The sequence below is a fragment of the Amblyomma maculatum genome, chromosome 1 (genome assembly GCF_055883805.1).
Source record: "Amblyomma maculatum isolate TAMU_Amacu chromosome 1, ASM5588380v1, whole genome shotgun sequence".
Classification (NCBI taxonomy): domain Eukaryota; kingdom Metazoa; phylum Arthropoda; class Arachnida; order Ixodida; family Ixodidae; genus Amblyomma; species Amblyomma maculatum.
In genome coordinates this window covers 283,219,827-283,238,179 of record NC_139344.1, presented here as the reverse complement: position 1 = coordinate 283,238,179, position 18,353 = coordinate 283,219,827, and the positions used below count along the sequence as shown (strand labels likewise).

At 46.9% G+C, this 18,353-nt stretch overlaps 1 protein-coding gene across 1 annotated transcript in view; it reads left to right on the top strand.

Annotated features, from left to right (window-relative positions):
- The first annotated feature begins 441 nt into the window (after positions 1-441).
- Positions 442-18,353, top strand: part of LOC146206707 (cell adhesion molecule Dscam1-like) — a 463,826-nt gene continuing 445,914 nt past the window's right edge. Inside the window, exons 1-2 of the mRNA XM_084575504.1 lie at positions 442-490; positions 1,106-1,411. Of these exons, the coding sequence (XP_084431630.1) occupies positions 442-490; positions 1,106-1,411 (355 nt within the window). The remainder of the gene's footprint in view (positions 491-1,105; positions 1,412-18,353) is intronic.

Below are 18,353 nucleotides of genomic sequence, written 5' to 3'. Positions count from 1 at the left end.
TCGGTTCAATGGTTGTCGTGCGGTGAAGCCAGCCTTGCTGACCGAACGCTTCTGGCGACTCTTACGTGTCCTGCTTCGCTGTTGATGGAGGCAAAGAAGCACCTGTGCTTATTTTAACCGAGTTGTTGCCTATATATTGTACCAAATAATATATATATATATATATATATATATATATATATATATATATATATATATATATATATATATATATATATATATTTTTTTTTTTTTTTTTTCAAATTTCGTCCGCAGCAGCTTTGAGGTGAACTCCGACTCCAACTGTTCTTGTCCCGCGCGGCGCGAGGCGCAAAGTGCGAGCAGAGCGAGAACCGACGCTCCGGTTTGTCTCTAGCAAATAGTTTGGGCCCGCTCTATTGCCCACGGAGTGCCACGTTGAAATGCGCTCAGTGCGCCCATCTTCTCGACGCATGGCGCGCGATGACGCTCAGCGCAGGGGCACGTGCCTCGCGGATAGTCGTGTGCAGGAGTAGGTCATCACATCGGTGCAGGAAGCGGACCCTAGCGTGGGTACATCGTATTTATACTTCTGAGTTATAGTGGAGTTCCTCAGTTGGCGAGTTTTATATATCGAATTATCGATATACTGAGCTATTTTCGGGATCTACTTCGAGTCTGATATATCCGGGATCGACTGTATACCCCCTTGAAAACCACATGTAGAATCCATGTTAAATAAGACAGGGGCTGTCACGTTTCACTACTTAGCATTTCGGACGTGCAGCTTTACGCTTGAAAGCGTCTGAGTGGAATTAAAATCTGCTCAAAACGAAGAGAAACGAAGAAATGATGAAATTGATGCTGTTCAGCCAAATGATTCTTGTTTCTGTGTGCCTCCTTCAGATTTTTTTTATCGCTGCTCATAACCACACTCTGGTGGAAGAAAAAAAATGGCCGACCCGTTGCTCATATCGACCACACACAAAATTCTAGGAACTTGAAGTCTTTTTTTTGCGAAGTTTAGATTTTAGAGAATTTTATACATATTCTGTCACACGAATCAAGTGTTTTTCGAGGCGGAACTTCGCTTCAAAGGACGCCAGTTTGTGGAGAGTAAGGGACGCCACCGTTTCCTTTCACGCAGCGCTGTCTCCGCCGCTGTTCTTCAAGGAAGAGCCCCCCGGCTGGGTGCCCTTCTTGAACAGCACGGGTGCCGTGGTGCCCTGTTCGGCCGGAGGTTCCCCGCCTCCCACGGTGACATGGCGCAAGGCCGACGGCGCGCCCGTCACCGAGCTCCCAGGGCTGCGCCAGCTGCGGCCCGACGGCTCGCTCGTGTTTCCGCCCTTCGGCGTAGACCAGTACAGGCCGGATGTGCACGCCACCAGCTACCGCTGTGAGGCGTCCAACAGCTTCGGCATCATCGGCAGCAGGGACGTCCGCGTCACAGCCGGTACGTACGTGTGTGCTCCTGTCGACGAGGCGGCGCTGCTCACTTCGGGGTATCGACGGTTTTACATAGGCTGTGAAATCGAATGTTGTGAAAACATCTAGAAAGAAAAACAAAAAGAAAATTACAGTTAACCAACCTAATTGGAGACGTTCCTATAGTGCTTGCAAAAAAGCAGAGAAAATCAAACCGCTTTGATGCAAATGCTTTTTCGGCTCCTTTCGAGCTATTTATTCCCGAAATTTCAGGCAATAATTCGCTGTTCAGAAGTGCGCTTGAGGTGGTTCACAGTAATATCAGTTCTGCCTATTGTGCTCAAGCGTCAAAAAGAGCTGACAATTTGTCCCATGACTGCTCAATGCCCTGAGTCTGCTCTCTCTCATTGTGAGCACCGTTGCCAAAAGGGACGCAGCGAATCCGGATTTCCCCAGGAAATTTATTTGTCTGGTGGAGACCTAGGTGCACCAGTAGCTTCTAAGCACCGTCGGAGAGTTGCCAAGTTTTCTTCGTAGCTTGCTCCTTATTGCAGGGAAGAAGACAGAGAAGCAATCACTCGGGATACGCACTGATTGCGCCTCTACTGAAGCTGTTTTACGGGGTAGCAAAATTTTCTCGGCGCACGCAGGAGTGCATTTTCTGCTCTCGCACAATTTCTCACTCGTCATTACCAGGTAGTAGGTTTGATGTAGAGATGTGGGCGACCAACTCCGTTCATTAGAGCTGAAATTTAGTGACTGCTTCAGATGGGCGACAATACGCTAAAATAGCTCGAAAATGATTACCTTCCGCCAGCGGGAGCCGAATCAATGACTTGGGTCTTCTACCCACCAAGTACCTCAAAATTATTTCTATAATATATAATTGACACGTCAACAATCGTTTCCTCCTCTTAATTTACAAAAGAAATGGCAGTCTCAGTTCCGTTAGCTCACAGTTGTGAAATACAAAATTGAACGCGTATCCAACGATTATTTTTCGGGCCAAGAACTGAATCTACGTAGCGATAATGCAGAAAGAAAAGCCTATGCAGAAAAAGGGGAATATTCTAACAGAGAAATCACAACAGTCGCAAACAGCTCTACATACCATTCTCAGCATGAATATCAATAAAGCAAACAAACGGACACAGAACAGTTACTAAAGTTCTACGCGACTGCGGAAAAGCAAAAGGATAAGCAGGAAGGCAAACATACTTAAATGCCAGAGGCAACATAACGTTTTTCAACGAGGTATTTAAGTCCAGCAATTGGACTCTCTCAGAATAAAATTATACGGTGTTTTCTACTTTAGTGCCTGCTACAGACGATCACCATATTCATTTCACTAGGGTGGCAGTGAGAACTTTCCGAAGAAAACGCTTCTATACTGGAGCGCGGATTGTGAGAAGTTATACATGGAAAGGGCGGTTGTATCATACTTAGTTGTGAACATACTGTGAATTATAAACGGTTTAATAAATAAAGGGGAACAACCTGCGACTTCCGAGACAACGGCTTGCTGTAGTCATCGTAGCTGCACTTGCTTAATATCGTTGGCGCGGCATTGGCCAACCGCATAATGGGACAATAATACGTTTTTTTAAGAAGCGCTCTTCGCGTCGATGCAATTGGGTAGGTGCCTTTCAATAAATACAAAATAGGAGCTGCAAAGGATACAACACCCAGGTACCGGGTTCCGACAAGCTGCATTAATGTGGTCACGTCAATGCAAGTAGCAGTCTAACGCGCCACCCATTTGATTGTGAACGTGTTTTCTGAGTCATGTACGACGACTGGGGTACTGGTTATGGCCGTAGTGTGGATCTGTAATGAAATATCATGTGCTTGGTTTTTTGGAATTTCCTATTTGTTTGCTTTATTTGTCGGACACTAGTTAGCTACTAATTGTTACCTTCTGAATTTGCATCTCCTAGTTAGTTTTTTTTTTTTTTTTTTTTTTTTTTTTTTGTAATATTGGACATATGTCCTAAGTACTTAGAATATTTCAACGGTGGACAGTTATGCGCCAAACATCATACTTATTATTTTTTTGTGGGATTAAAATTCTGAGGATAAGTTAAAACCTCACAGATCACCATTATTTGTTAATTTTGCGTAATATAACCAGCAACGAAGCTATAAATATAAAGCCAAATTTGTTGTACGTTTTGTTATGCCTACAGGATAAAAAATGTGCCGAATGTGTTCTTGCTAACATTCTGTGGCATTTCGTTGTGTTATGTTAGTCATAACCATGCATTGGAAACTGAATGACATGGTCTTAATCGAGGTGCTCTGCACTCGTGATACCATATTATCAATAAATTTCAAAAATATGTTGATAAGAATTAAAAAAAAATATTATAAGGCTCAGAAGACATGTTGGCTGTAATTACTTGGGTCGTCACAATCACCGTCTTTACACACTGAGATAACCGCTACTTTCTTCAGTACTGGAATATATTTCGGAACATTACTGGAATCATTGAGAAGGGACTGAGAACGTCACAGCTTTGTTTTAGTTCACAGAATGTTTTAAATAAGACAGAAATTTTTCATTGAATACGCCAAAGCACCTTCGCGTTCGCATAAATTAATTCGAAAAACGACAGAAACAAAATACCGAAAGCAGTGATGCATCGGTCGACCAACTTGCTTGTGATTTGCGCGCACATGATCAGCTCATGATTCACGGGCGCCGTCGGCATGGTGATTCGGACAGATCTTCGTGCTGCTAGTGGTACTGGCATTTTCTTCTCGCTCTCATTCGAGATTAAAATCCACTGGAAACGGGAGTCGCATTACTATACGAGATATTCTTTCATCCACCTGTACTAATAAAGATGGGCAGAGGCATATTATTTTTTATAATATTAGGCAACCTCACCATACTATATGTACCAATAAGGAAACGAAAAAGGGGAATATTCGTGCGTGGCTGGGCACAGATCACTCTTAGAAAGAATTGTAGGAGATCTTTTGTAAAGGCCAATAAGTTGCCTCTGTTACCACAGTAGTCTCAAGAAGAGTAGCAAACGTGTTCCTCCATGCTCATTTGTCTCCCAAACTGGTTTGATGATTAGTAGTCGGAAAAGAGTAAGCCTGGACAGAAGAGGAGATAACAAGGGCCAAGCGCTCAATCCTGCATTTCAGCGCCCCGTCCTCAGGAAAAAAAAAACAAACAAACTGGCGAGTGACGTGTTCTAGAGCACTTATCTGAGCATTCCACTCGGAATCTTTCCCCTGGTGTCGAAATAGGCAGTAATTTGCTTGCTTGCACCTCTTTCTCGAACACCAACAACGTACAAAAAAAAAAAAAAAAAAGCTGCAAGAAGTCTTAAGTGAAGGTCACAAGATGACGAAAGTGTAAGCCCATATTGCTCCTTCATAGATGGTGCAGCACCACTCTCCTCGGGTGGCATCGTTGCCAGCCATTCGACACCATCAAATCTACCGCATAGCTCCGCCAATGCTGCTCTCTTTAAAACAACCGCTGCGGAGGCCGATAAGCGCAGCACTACAAACGCGTGCTAAAAAGAGGACAGCAAAACATCTTCGCCGCTGGCTGGTGTCGCCAGCGCATTCCAGAACCGCGTCTCTCCAACGCATGCGGGGAACGACGCATCACGTTGGTATTCACGGCGTCGGTGCGGGCCCGGAGCGTGTATTTTTCCTGTCAGCGCCCGCTTTTTCCTCGTTTTATTCTGTTCCCTGCGTTTATATCTGCAACGGTGGCGTCAGCGATCCCGGTCGCGGCAGCGAGGCCACGGGCACGTCGAATGCGTTTTCTATTGCGCCTACGCCGCCCCGCCTCGCTCTTCGGAGAGTGCGCGCCATGTGCAGACGCCAACAGCCCAGCTGCCAACTCCGAAAATTGTTCACCGTTGCCGCCGCAAGCGTTGTAGCGAGCGGCCGCTTTCCTATCGGTTTCGCAGCTCCGAATGGAATCTCACTCAAAGAAAACAAAACGCGACACGCTTCCAAAATAAGTGCACCGGCAAGGAAAAGCGCGAGCGGAATGGGGGGAAGGCACCTACTGCACGCGGTAGGTCTAGATCGATGGCAGTGTTTTCGGCACTGGCCTGCCGCCGAGGCACACCGGTGGTCGCCGCTGCGCTGTGACTCCGAACACGGGCGCAGCTCCGCTCGCTTGGAGCGTTGCGGTAGGACGCTGTTTTTCTGCGGCCGCGATGTAAATGTGCCCTTCCAGACGCCTACCTCGTAGGTAGTCGAACGACGAGGCATATATAGGAGCTACGAGACCCATTAGTACTTCTTTCGCTTTCCTTACTTTAGGCGGTAAATTGGAAATTCTGTGAGTGACGAGTCGTTTACTGCGTGACTTCTATAAGCGCGAAGCGCCAACCACACCTTGGCGCTGCTCAGCGCGGATCCCTACAATAACGCCGAGACCAAGTACGTGCCGGCGGAGCATATGCCTTGCTGCGCCGCAGCATTGCGCATCACTTGGTCCCACGTGCTTACCCTTCGGGCTTATTGTAAGCACGTTGTCAGAGAGGAAAAAAAAACACACGCAAAGTAGATTAAGGAACACACACGGAACAGCGCTTCATTCGAGCTCAACTTTAGCGGCCGCCTTTGTGAATTGGCAACTTGTCTTTTATTCTTTAGCATGTTGAGCGTGGACATTGTCAATTCCAAGAACTAAAAAACAGGTCGCCGAACAAGCAAAAACACACAGTGCGCTTACTTGACTACCTAATGTACACCTAAATATAGTACGGCGAAAAGTGAATTTCGGCTGAGTAAGCCGAAGACGGTAGAGACGACGTTGCGGCGGAATAATTTCCCGAGGATTCCTCAAGTCGTCGATGAACAGCTTTCCATTGTGTACGCATTGGTGACTGAATGAATGAGAATTTAGGCCGTGACAGCTTTTGGCTACTCATGACATAGCATTTCATACCGGCAATTAATCTTGCTTTTTGCCTCCAATATGAGGGTTAATTACCTTTGTGCCCCTCCAAGGAGCCTACAATCGCGTACTTTCCCTTTACTGGCACATCACCCCACCTCTTGTGGCCACTGTTTCAAGCAATTGGAATGGGTTTCCTTGCGTTGTGTATTTATTCACCTAAAAGAAAGCACAACGTAATCAAAATCGAGTCGTTTGCTGCCACCTTTTAGGTCATTTAGTGCCACAGCTACAGCTCGTCGTGCTAGCGAAAGATTACTGCGCCTAGAAAATAATTAAGGACATCCATGGGTGCCGGACAAACATATGGAAGAGCCATAAATCAGTCACTGCCTCCATTTAACAGAAATAATGGCAGTGTTAAGCGGCAGCCCAAAGGTTGGACTGGGGTGTGACTCTGGATCTTCGCGTAGTTATCTGTCGTGTTCGCAGTGAAGTTGGGCACTTTCCGAGTTTTGGAATGAGGTCTGCTCAGAAGTCACACTCGCATGATTTCAGACGAAGCTCCGCCATGGCTGTTTCTACGAAACATTAGACTAAAAGGCTTTTGCAATGACAAACCTTTTCGGTGCTTCTGCTAAGTCTACGTACGCATCGAGCGCGCACTATAAGACCGTCTATCGAAGGCCCTGTCATGTGGCGATAATCTTATGGGCTGGGTTAGCAATCTGGCCCAATTTAAGCGACGACCACGTCTCAGCGCTTCAAAAAGAGAGAAAGTGGAGCCAGAAACCTCCCCTCACCCTGTTTCACGGCTTCCGGCAGAGTGCCTGCGAACCGCCGATAGCGGCTGCAATCACCGCTTTCGCGACGAGAGCGCGACGCTGCGTGCCTTCGCGATGCGTGCCAACGAGCGCTCCGGAAGTAGGGAGGCGATCCGGTGATGAGACGTCGTTATGCAGGGAGCGGCACGCTGTCGACAGAAGGCGCCTCTCGAAAGGAAGCCTCACTCCACCTTCTATCCTCCTCGAGGTCAGATTCCGCTGCGCGACTGCGTGCAAAAGCGATAGGGGGGAAGCCTGCGGCGAAAGAATAGCGGAACTCTAGCCCGGGTCGCAAACATCACGTCTATAGTGTAGGATAAAGCCGAGGTTATTGACATTTGTCCAGATGTTGAACCTGTATCTTCTACAATTTTCTGCTCTAGCCTGCACAGTTCAAGCGTACTGGCAGCTATCAGCTGCGCTAGCGCCGACGATAAGCAGGGCAGTTCCATATCTACGTTAGCTAAGAGAGGTTCTGCTCCTGTAAACAACACACTGTTATTATTGTCGAAATAGATATAATTGAAATCCAGGAAAAAAAAAAAAGAACATGCTGCGAACATGCGTTTGCAGTGGTGGAGTTGTACCAGCTGCTTATAGATATTTCACAGCAGTCAGGATAAACCATGATCTAGCGGGGAAAGCGAGCACAAAAACTCAGTGCGTTGCATATGTTCTAATATACTTGCTGAAAATGAAGCGGATCACGTATAATAAATAAAACGCAGCCTTCGCGGCCAATGTCAGCTAACCTTGCCAAATACCACGGGACCCGCGATTTGGCTCTGTTACTTGCTGCGCGATTCACGGAAAACTCTCATGTATATTGTGGCGTTTAATGCCCCGAAGATATAGGTGGACTCTGAGGGACGCCGCATAGGACTCTTAACGCGCGCTGACACCGTACAATACACGCACGCTTTAGTATTTCGTGCAAACAACACTCTGTTGTGTCGATGCAGCTCGATCATCCCACGGCAACATTGTCTGGATACTGCCGGCAAGCCATTGCTTCCCATTGCGTGCCCAAAACATTTCTAAAATGCATGCTTTAACGTTCCTTGGCATGTCGATTGCACTACCTCAACCCATTACTTCAGCTTAGCATACCATCCGACCTCTGCGATGCTACGTACTTGTGCCGCCTGTGGGGGCAGTGACGCTTATAAATGCATATTCCAATCTCGAAGCAATGCAGTCTGGCCAGCGGGCCATGGACGACTGGGTGTCTACTTCGTAAACTGCCCTCGGTTTTAGCGCGAGCGTGTCTCCCTGGCAGCCACCCTACACGGATCCTCGTCCCCTTCCAGCAGAGGCGATTCTAGGGCTCAACCATTAACCGCGAGGAAAACTGAGAATGCGCTATTGAAGTTGTTAATGAACTGAGGGTTGAGTTCGAGGCAACGGACTTTCTTCTCTCCCTTTTTTCCACTCGTTGCATACTGGGCGTCTGTCCTTTTACCTCCCTGTCTTTCACTTCTCTCCCTCTCTCTTGTATTTCGCCTTCATCGAACTACGGCCACTGATGCCGGGATTTTATCCCGCAGCTTCGTGATCAGCAGTCGAACATCACAGGCAGCGTGACCCTTTTTTAAAAAAACAAGCATTAAGATGGCCTTGCGAAAGAAAGATCAGTAATACCCATGAAATCTGCTTGTGAGAAGCATAGCATAGTGGGGAAAAAAATACTATAATCAATAGTACACCGCACGCCTCCTTCCACCTCTTCTCGGCCTTTTACACGGAGCGTTCCAGGCGCAAATGCGAATTCGACATATTGTTACTGGCGTCGGATGCTACCAGCTGCATGTGGGGAAACTCGCATGCGACGATTCACACCGCACCGATACCAGAAGAGCTTGCGTCACTCACTGCGGTCGGGGAGCGCGCGGAGTGGAATCGAGGTCCGGAATAGAGATGTGTAAATGGCGAAGTCATGTTTCTTTTTTCTTTTCGCGTGATCCATTTCATTTCGTTTTCGACGCTATTATTGCTGCTATGATACAGTTTGCTTCTCAGTCTGACTGTCGTGGAAATAATAACGCTGCCGTTGTCGTTGGAATGTTATTGAAGCTCTCATATATCCAGGCCTATTTCTCGACATCGTGTCACTGAGTTATCTCACTGTTTCCTCCCTTGCTGGCCCCTCGCGACTCACCTTCGGTCGTTAATTTAACCAATTCGTTATGCCGTTCAACGTTTCTTCCTTCCACACACAAAAGAAATGGCTGGGGCTTAGCTAAGATCAAGCCTGGATATCTCGAAGCAAAAAGCTTGAGTGATGCTTATGGTTTAGCTTATGGTTATGTTTTATGATCTAGGCGATGGATATGCTTCCGTTTAACTTATGGATATTATTATGGTTAACTTATGAATATGCTTACGGTTTAGCTTATGGTTAAGCTTTAGGCGTTTCAGACTCGGCTTTGCTGCGTAGTTTAGCGAAACGTTCTTCTCGTTGTTCGGGTGTCTCGGACGCTCGTTAAGCTTTCAGCCTTTCATTTCTTCGCTCCTTTTCAGCCAACTCCCTTGGTAGCACTCCTGTATCGGTAGTATGTATCGGCGGCATGTTAAAGACGCTTCTTGTTTACTCTTCTTTCAATATTATGTTTACGGCTAGCACGGCGCTATGCTTTCGTGCCTAAAAACTGTGGATGCTTGGGAGTGAAAGTGGAAAGAGAGAAAGGGGAGTCGTAGTGGAGGGCTACGGAGTAATTTCGACCACCTGGGGATCGTTAATGTGTGCTGTACGATGTCAGCGCATGTTAAAGATCCCCAGGTGGTCTAAATTACTCCGTAGCCCTCCACTACGACTCCCCTTTCTCTCTTTCCACTTTCACTGCCACCTTCCTCTCTTCCCTTACGGCGCGGTTCAGGTGTCCACAGAGCAAGTGTGACAGATACTGCGCCTTTCCCTTCTTGTGACGTAGTCTGCGGCGGCCACCTGCGCCATCCGTGTGGCGTCACTCACTCGTGCTCCGACATACTCCGGCTCACGCGAAGCGCGGTGTTGACTAGCGTAGAGAAGCTAGCTTTTCGCTTCAAAATCAGGTAGCCTGGGAGTTCTTTTCGACAAATGAAGCACCCATAAACTACCGGCACACACGTGCACATCGAAAAGGCCCGAGGTTAGGACGACGCTTTGGTACATCGGTCTCGCCTGTACGACTGACGGCCTGGGCGAACTCACGGGAGGCTCTTTGCGATTCCCCGCACTGAACAAGAAGAACGAGACGCAGAAGTAACAACAACAACATCACTGAGAAGAAGAACAACTAAAACTGTTAAGAGGCTGCTTCGACCACCGAGGTCCCTAGCCTGTCACGGATTTACTTTTTAAAAAAGTAACAAAGATAAAAGTTTGAAGCACGTGAGAAACGCACCCCATGCAAGCGTCCACAGGAAGACTGATCGTTTCTGCATAAGCTGAGAGCGCCTGGGGGATTTGGCCGAAGCAAGGTGCTAGCATTTATTGCCTCTTTTGTCCCAGCAGTAACTTTGCTTCCAAACTTTATTTTTGCTACGTTAGTGTGACTTCCTTTGTTCATGTTGTTGGCGATGACATTTAAGGTTGTGTTTTTTTTTTTTAATCGTCGAAGTCCTTTGCACTAGCAATGCTATGTTTTGTTTCATTCTTGTGGCCGGTAATATTCCACACTAGGAATAACTGAACACAGCACCCAACACACACACACACACACACACACACACACACACACACACACACACACACACACACACACACACACACACACACACACACACACACACACACACACACACACACACACACACACACACACACACACACACACACACACACACACACACACACACACACACACACACACACACACACACACACACACACACACACACACACACACACACACACACACACACACACACAAATAAGTGAGCCTTGTAAATCCAAAAAGGTTTTCTTATTTTTTGTTGCCTTGCAATCTTTACAACCACACAGCAAATTGTTTAGATAATTTTCTTACGCCAGCTTCGTTTAGAACATGACTTTTAAATTACACCAATCTATCTCAAAGTACGGATGATCTTGAGTTTCAGTCAGGCTAGAAAAAGAAATGGGGAGGGGGAGGGGTGCAGCACATCAGGGACTAGTTGGTGGCGTTTGCATTTTGGGAAATGTAGCGGAATGAAAACAAGGACGGGAGAAGGGGGAACACAAGAGCGCTCATGCGTGTGCCCTCTTTCTTCTTGTGTTCGTTCCCAAAAAATGTAATTTCCCCAAGTAGCTACTGCCAAAGTGTTCGTTAGGTTGCGTTTTCTCAAGCCAAGGGTAATTACAGTGGTGCACTCTTTGCAGGCAAAAACCGAAGACAGTTGGACATCTGTTACAACGTAAAACTATGCTACAGAGATGTCAGACAAGCAAGGTAGTTCAAGGCAGGAAGACAAATGGAGAACAGAAATGCCGCATTAGCAAAGTACCGTTTTGTTGAACGATTCAATGTCTGTTCTATCGGCGACGTCAAAGCGTTCGGCTTCTACGCTTGAAAATCGAAGGCTGAAGTTTAATTTTCGATTGGGTTTTTCCGATATTACGACTGTCAAGAACCACGTAAAAAAGGGCGGTAAAAACTGACGGGAATATTAGTCGTAGAGTTCGAATTAAAATTACCTGTGGATAAGAACTCGTAGCCAACCAACTCGCCCAACTTTCTGCTTTCGCTAAATAAATCTTATGACAGACATCTCGCTAAAGCGTAAAAAAAAAATCATTTTGCTTTAAAAATGTTTGCAAAACAGTGCTGAGGTGGACCACGTGGTCCAATATGTTTGGCATCTCACTTACACGTCCCTACTCCTTTGCGAGCCCTACGGCTGCCGTCATGATGAAGGTCTTTATTTAGTTCAGAATGGTTTCTTCGATATAAAAAAGCTGCGCCAAAGAAAGTTTAGTTGAAGAAGAAAGTACAGAAAATGATTTATCTACAAAGTGCATGAAACACAATTCCGCTTACGAGTGTCTTGAACACTTGGATGTTTTCATACTTTAGAAACCAGGAAGCACACGCAAGGCCATCACTGCGTACCGAGTGTCTCCGATAGAACCAAGGGCTAAAAATAAGATATATAATGCAATCAAGGCCGGGTAAACAGGTGCAAAATGCTACCAGCCATCTCGCGCATCGCAAGCAGTTTCAGTGGGAAGACATTAATGCAAATGTTGTCCAATCACCTGATGTTCCAGGTGCTCTCCTACTGTGCAAATCCCTTTATTTTCCAAAGTCAATATTTATTCATTGAGGAAAATTACCCAACATAATCAAATAATGCATACCAAAACAAAAAATGCCTGTTGTGTGTGAAAGATAGCTAGCAGCAATCTGCAACGCGTTTACCTAACCTGCTTGTAACGTTTTTTTTTTTTGTTTTGTTTTGTCTTATTTTTAGCCCTATTCGCTCAAGTTTGCTGGAACACCCGGTATATAGAGTGTAATAGCACTGCCGGCTTAACCACATAGCAGGGTACAAAGACTGGACTCCAACTTGAAAGGAAAAGAGAGCATCTGCTGCCATTTTGAGCTTCATGAAGCAAGAATTTCCTTCAGAAAGAATAAGACGATGCTGAGAGCATGGTAACTCGATACTCAGCATTCACTGTTCAATCAAACTTGTACGACCTCGAAGGCTGCGCACCATTTGCGAAGCACACTCAGTTTTCTCTCCCGCTCACTAAACTGATATTGGATGGGTGATTCAGCAGGAAGATTGGCGTTGCCGCTGCCATCGCAGGCCGCTTCGACTGCCGCGCGGCGACTGCACACTGCGACCTCTTTCGCGCTCCCCGGACTCGAGGCCCTGGCACCGGCGTTTGCAGGCGCGTTAGCAGGCGCCGTCCGATGCATTCTTAATACAAATAGTTTCGTGCTCCCCGAACTAGGGTAGGCCGCCCACGCAGCGTGCGCCCGAGGGGAGGCCGTTACGCGAATGGGACCGCGCGTGGCTCTCGCATATTGCGCATGCATTCACAGCCGCTCTGCCTGAACGAGGCGGCTGCACGCGGAGAGCTTTTGTTCTAGCGGTGTCTAGTTTTTGGCATCTCCGCCAGCTTCTTCGTTGCTCGCGCACGCGCGTATGCAAGCGTCCCCGTCGGCCACGCGAGGTTTTTAGGGACAGAGGTGCGCGAACGATGCTCGGAATCACGCGTTCTTGCGACTCTTAGAACCTGGCCTGCATTCCACTCTCAAGCCTTTGTCGCTTTTTGTTTCTTTTTTAGATCCTTGTGTCAGCCAAGCTTAGCACCCAGCAGTGAATAAAAACATATACACTCTACAGAGACGAGCAAAGATGCAGGAAGTTAGGTCTCAATAGACTTTGCGATTATTGGTTATAACGGGTGTTTCAGCAAACTCTTTCAATAATTTCTGAAAATAGTGAGTTCAAAATAAGAAAAAAAAAAGTTTGTGGTACAGACTCAGCCATGTCGGACTGAATTTGCTGCAGAACTCTTCTAGTTACCCACGTAATTAAATAAAGTCCAATAAATAAACTTTCATTTATCGCGTTTAAGTGACATGGTCAGAATTGAGAATTCCAAGTCGTGGGCAAGACGATGCCACATCAGTTATTGAAACAAAAAATGCTCATTTTCAGAGAGCCTGCAGTGAGAGAAAGCCCAGTGCATTTCTTTTTTTTTTTTTTTTTTCGAAACTGAATCTGAATGCAGGAAACAAGCACAAAGCTCTGTTCAGACGCGACACCCGATGAGGAACTGATGCGGTGGCTATAGGCGGTTAATTTGAAGAGCAAGCGGTATGGCGCCATGCCATGTACATTCTGTTGCCTCGCAGTTTGATGCAGCGGAAAGGGCGGGCATTGCAAACTACTACTTCTTTATTTTTGAGAGCGACAGATTGAAATAATGCGCATTGTACATCGTAGTAGAGCAGACAGTTCGAATTTGGCGCCGTAGTCACTACAACACGTCATCACAAGACTTCCTGCGCATCGCTCGCGCTCAGTTTTTTCTTGCATATATATAAAAAAATAATATGGCATTACCTTGTTCACGGCTTCAAACTCCCCTATTGGGGCTAACCCCCCAAATTCAACAATTAAAAATTCATCACTGAATGTATCCTAATTACTGGTATAAAAATAAGAGTTCTGCAGCAAACTGGGTCCGCCACAGCTGTGAGTTTGTTGCTGCGAACGTCTTTTTTTTTCTATTTTAAATTCTTTAAGTTCCCTTCTTTCAAGAAATTTTGATACTGTTCGCTGAAACATTAGGTATATGAGTGGACCTCTCCCCGCGAGTCAACACTGCGGGTACGCTTGGAGGACGTAGCTGTTGCGCCTCGGTTCTGGGTGTCAAAGCTCCGTTTGCTGGCCGCCACGGCCAAGGAGATTCCGCCACGTTCCCTCCGGGCGAGTAGCAGAGCACTCGACGGACGCTCTCGACGGTCTCCGTCGACAAGCGGCAGCGAGCCTTCTTTTAGAGACAAGAAAACCACTTCAATTGTCCAATCCGGAGGCAGCATTTTGCGGCGGCCCAAGAGGTCCAACAGCGAGCGCGCTGGTCAAATCGGCCGCGGTGCGATGTGGGGCGCCACGGAGTCAGGGAATTCCCCTCGGTACGCCATGCGGGGCCTGTCAAGGGGTGTCAGGCGCTTGCCGGCATCCGCTCGCCACTTGCAAGAGCCGCGCGAACCACTGCCCCGTTGTAACAGTAGCTGGGAAAATGCAGAGACGACATGGTGCGTGACATTTATAGCCTGATTGACATCCAGCAACGTCATCGTCTACTTTCCAAGTGACATATGAGCTCCATTCGGTTCCCTCAAAAACCACGATGTTTGCTTGACAGTAAAGAGCCGCGACCTCACCTTTATGCTTGTGACTGTGAACATGATGGCGCCCTCTAGCCACCTCGACGACGAGGAGTGATTTCATGGCCGTCACATCCGGTCTGTGGATAATTATAGGAGACTTCAGCGCTCAGCACACCATGTGGGGAGGTGTTAGGACAAATGACGGAACCCCGGCTTATATCCGAAAAGTGGCCTAGAGCAGCCGCTTGAACTTTACTGTCGTTTCACAATGCCTTACCAACAGCGTCCGCTGGTTTTCAGATGCAGCGACCCAACCTACCTGATCATTACTCCCCAACCACACGTTGTTTGGACGGATTTTGAAGAGCTAATGGAGAAAGCTGCTTGAACAAAAGGCTTCTCCACAAGACTTGGACAGAAAAACTAAGGAGGCTATGGAAAAAGCAATCTGCTTATGCAAACTACAAAGATTTTGATATCGAATCACAGAAATTGGGGTCACTACGACGCAGGGTAGAGCTTAGATACCGACGCACAAAGTTGCCCCTAGACCTCAGAAGTACATGGCGCATAGAGAAGATTCAGCGGAAAATTCCTGCCCTGCAGACGTAACGTTGGAGGTCATTTTGTGGAACTCACGCTTGATCCACAAAAGCTTTTGTCACGCGTTATTCGTGGCTTCGCACAATCCATCAACAGCGCCACCGGTTTAAATTCCTTGCGCTCCAGCAAATATGCAGCGAGTTTGAGGTATATCCGAAGATTTCTGCGCAAGGATAACAGGCCCACTTAACCCACTCGTAACGCTGCGTTGCAGCGAATGTTCACCCTCGCGGGATTCAGGGATGGATCTCAAGGAGGCTGGCTTGTTGTACAGACTCGTCCACTTCTAGCTATAACAAGGTCACTGCTTTCAAAGCGTCATTGCGTCCGACCTGGCTCCGCCATAAATTTAAGTGGCAGACCTTGTGAAGCAGCATGTCCGGCTCTCTCTGAACGTCCATCACTTTGCATCGATATGCGCTTGCGCAAGACGCAGTGTTTCTTTAAATGCAATGACCATGTTATAGCTAGAAGTGGATGACCCTGTAAGTACATCGTCGCCAGCACCCAATGGTGTGACGTACTCCGCACTTGCCGATTTGGCCAAGTGGCTTGACGGGCTCTTTCGCAAGCTTACAACATGTCAAGGAGTGATAGCATAGTTCCTAAAGAATGGAAGAGCAGTGGTTCGGTCCCCCTTGTTAAACCGTTGAAATCAGCAGTCGACCTTTAGTCAAACCGCTTAAGTGCACTCGCCAGCTGCGCCAGCAGAGTCATGGAAAGGTTGCTTCTAGCACGCGTCGAATAATACCCGCAGCGATACCTAATCTATCCAACACTTATATCCGGGTTTGACGTGTCCGCTACTATATCGACAAATTGACCTTGTAACCTCCGTCCAGCAGCAAAAGAAAAGTTTTAACAGATTGACCATGGCGTCATTTTCGACACCGACAACGTAACACATCGGGCTGTTTTGGACGCGTTAGAAGCTTCTGAGGTCGGAGGTCGCATATTGGGCTGGATACACAGCTATTTATCTTAGAGGTTGTTTTTACTGCGAAAGCAATACTACGACAGCCACAGCGAGACCTCGGATGGCCGCAGCTACGCCGTGAAGAGGCGTAGCTATGATCTCCTCATTAAAAAAATGAGCCTGCCATGACATTTGAATTCATGTTACCCCTATGCCACGGGCAGGGGCTGCCAACTCGAGTCGCTCCTTTCATACGGGAGGGTGATATCAGAATCAACCTCCCAGAACCGTTTGCATTCTCGTCACCCCTACGACACGCAGGCACGTCCATACGGCTCGGTTGAAGCCTGACTTTATATGTGGGCTGGCAGCTTACGTTATCGCGTCATACCCTTAATGGATGAGCTTAAATGTCCCCAATAATGTAGCACCTTACACTGATAGGGCGTGATGGGGGAATAATGTAGTAGGCAAAAGAAGCTTCCGCCGTAGCTTTCGCAATTCAACTAGGGTTAACTATAGATCTAAACTACAACCAATTTTTGTTCAGGCTGAGGACGGACCAACGTCTTTACATCAACATAACTGCAGAGTCCTCTCTCAAAGACATCTCCTATATACTTCCAATGAACACGGTTCGACGCTAGCTGCATCCACCTAACCACCCCCTCTCCCCCCCACCATCATGAAAAGATCTTAATCTCATCTGATCACTTAACTTTTTGCCGCGCCCTGCTTACCCTTAGCGACCATCGGGTATCATCCCTTCGCATTACATGTCCTGCACGTGTTAGCGTAAAGAAATGATTAAATGTTTTTATCAGTGCTTGCATAACTAATATGCCCGAGCCTGTAGGTAGGTAGGTATCGCGGTCGGTCGGCTGCTGAGACCAAAGTTCACGGGATCAAATCCAGGCATCAGCATCGAGGAGGAATTCAAACGACGCTCATGTGCTGTGCGACAGCAGTCTGTGTGAAATAACTCTCATTAGTAGAAATTTATTTGGAGCCTTAAAATGCGGCGTCTTTAATAGCCGGTTAGTTAAACCTTACATATGGCCTAACAAGAGATAGATTTAGTATACAGTTAGCGGCATGCATAACGAGCGGAAATTACGTTAGTGGGCCGCAAGTAACTTTTTCCCCAAAAGGATCTTAAATAGAGGTGCAAAAATGTTAAACAGGGTCCACTTTAAATGGCGGGGCAACAGAATACATAAACTCTATGACGCGGAATCAGTAAGGAAAGGCTATACGTACAAACAGCTCGTAAAGAATGCTTTCCGTTAAGTGGCGCGAAATACTTTCAAAAGTTTAATATAAATAGCAGTGTTCAATTATTGAATTACTCAAATGACCGTGGCGAAACTAAAAAAATAAAATTCTGCTACCTTTAGGCAGTTGCCAACACTTACAGTGCGACTGGAGAGAATCATTAGGCTTCGGCGTGCCAGGTTCGATAATGTACCTCACGAACGGGGCTAAATTACAACTTACACTTCGCCATCAAAGCAAAGTGAGTCATGGCAAAAAAAAAATCATCAGTCATTACTGGTAAGAATGCAAACTGGGACAGCAACGATTGTTTTTTCGGCTAAAGCGGGCAGTACAGAAGCCGCGATGTTGCGTGTGCACTCTTACGCTATTTCCACTTTAGTGCGAACTGTGGAGCCAATATAGCGCTGAGCGCGCAAAGCTCTGTATACTAAACCTCTTTAACAACAAACACGGCGTTAACCAAATGAATATGTGGTATGCGAGGTTTAAATTTCGGCCACCTGCATGTGGTTTTTTAACGAGCGTACACATCGCACGGCCCCAGCCTTGTGTTCCGCCTTCATCGAAACGCGGCCGCCGTGGCTGGGATCGGTCCCCCGTTTCCTGAGAAGCGCTCTAAGCACTGAGCCACTGCGGTGGGGTTAACTGAATATATTGCA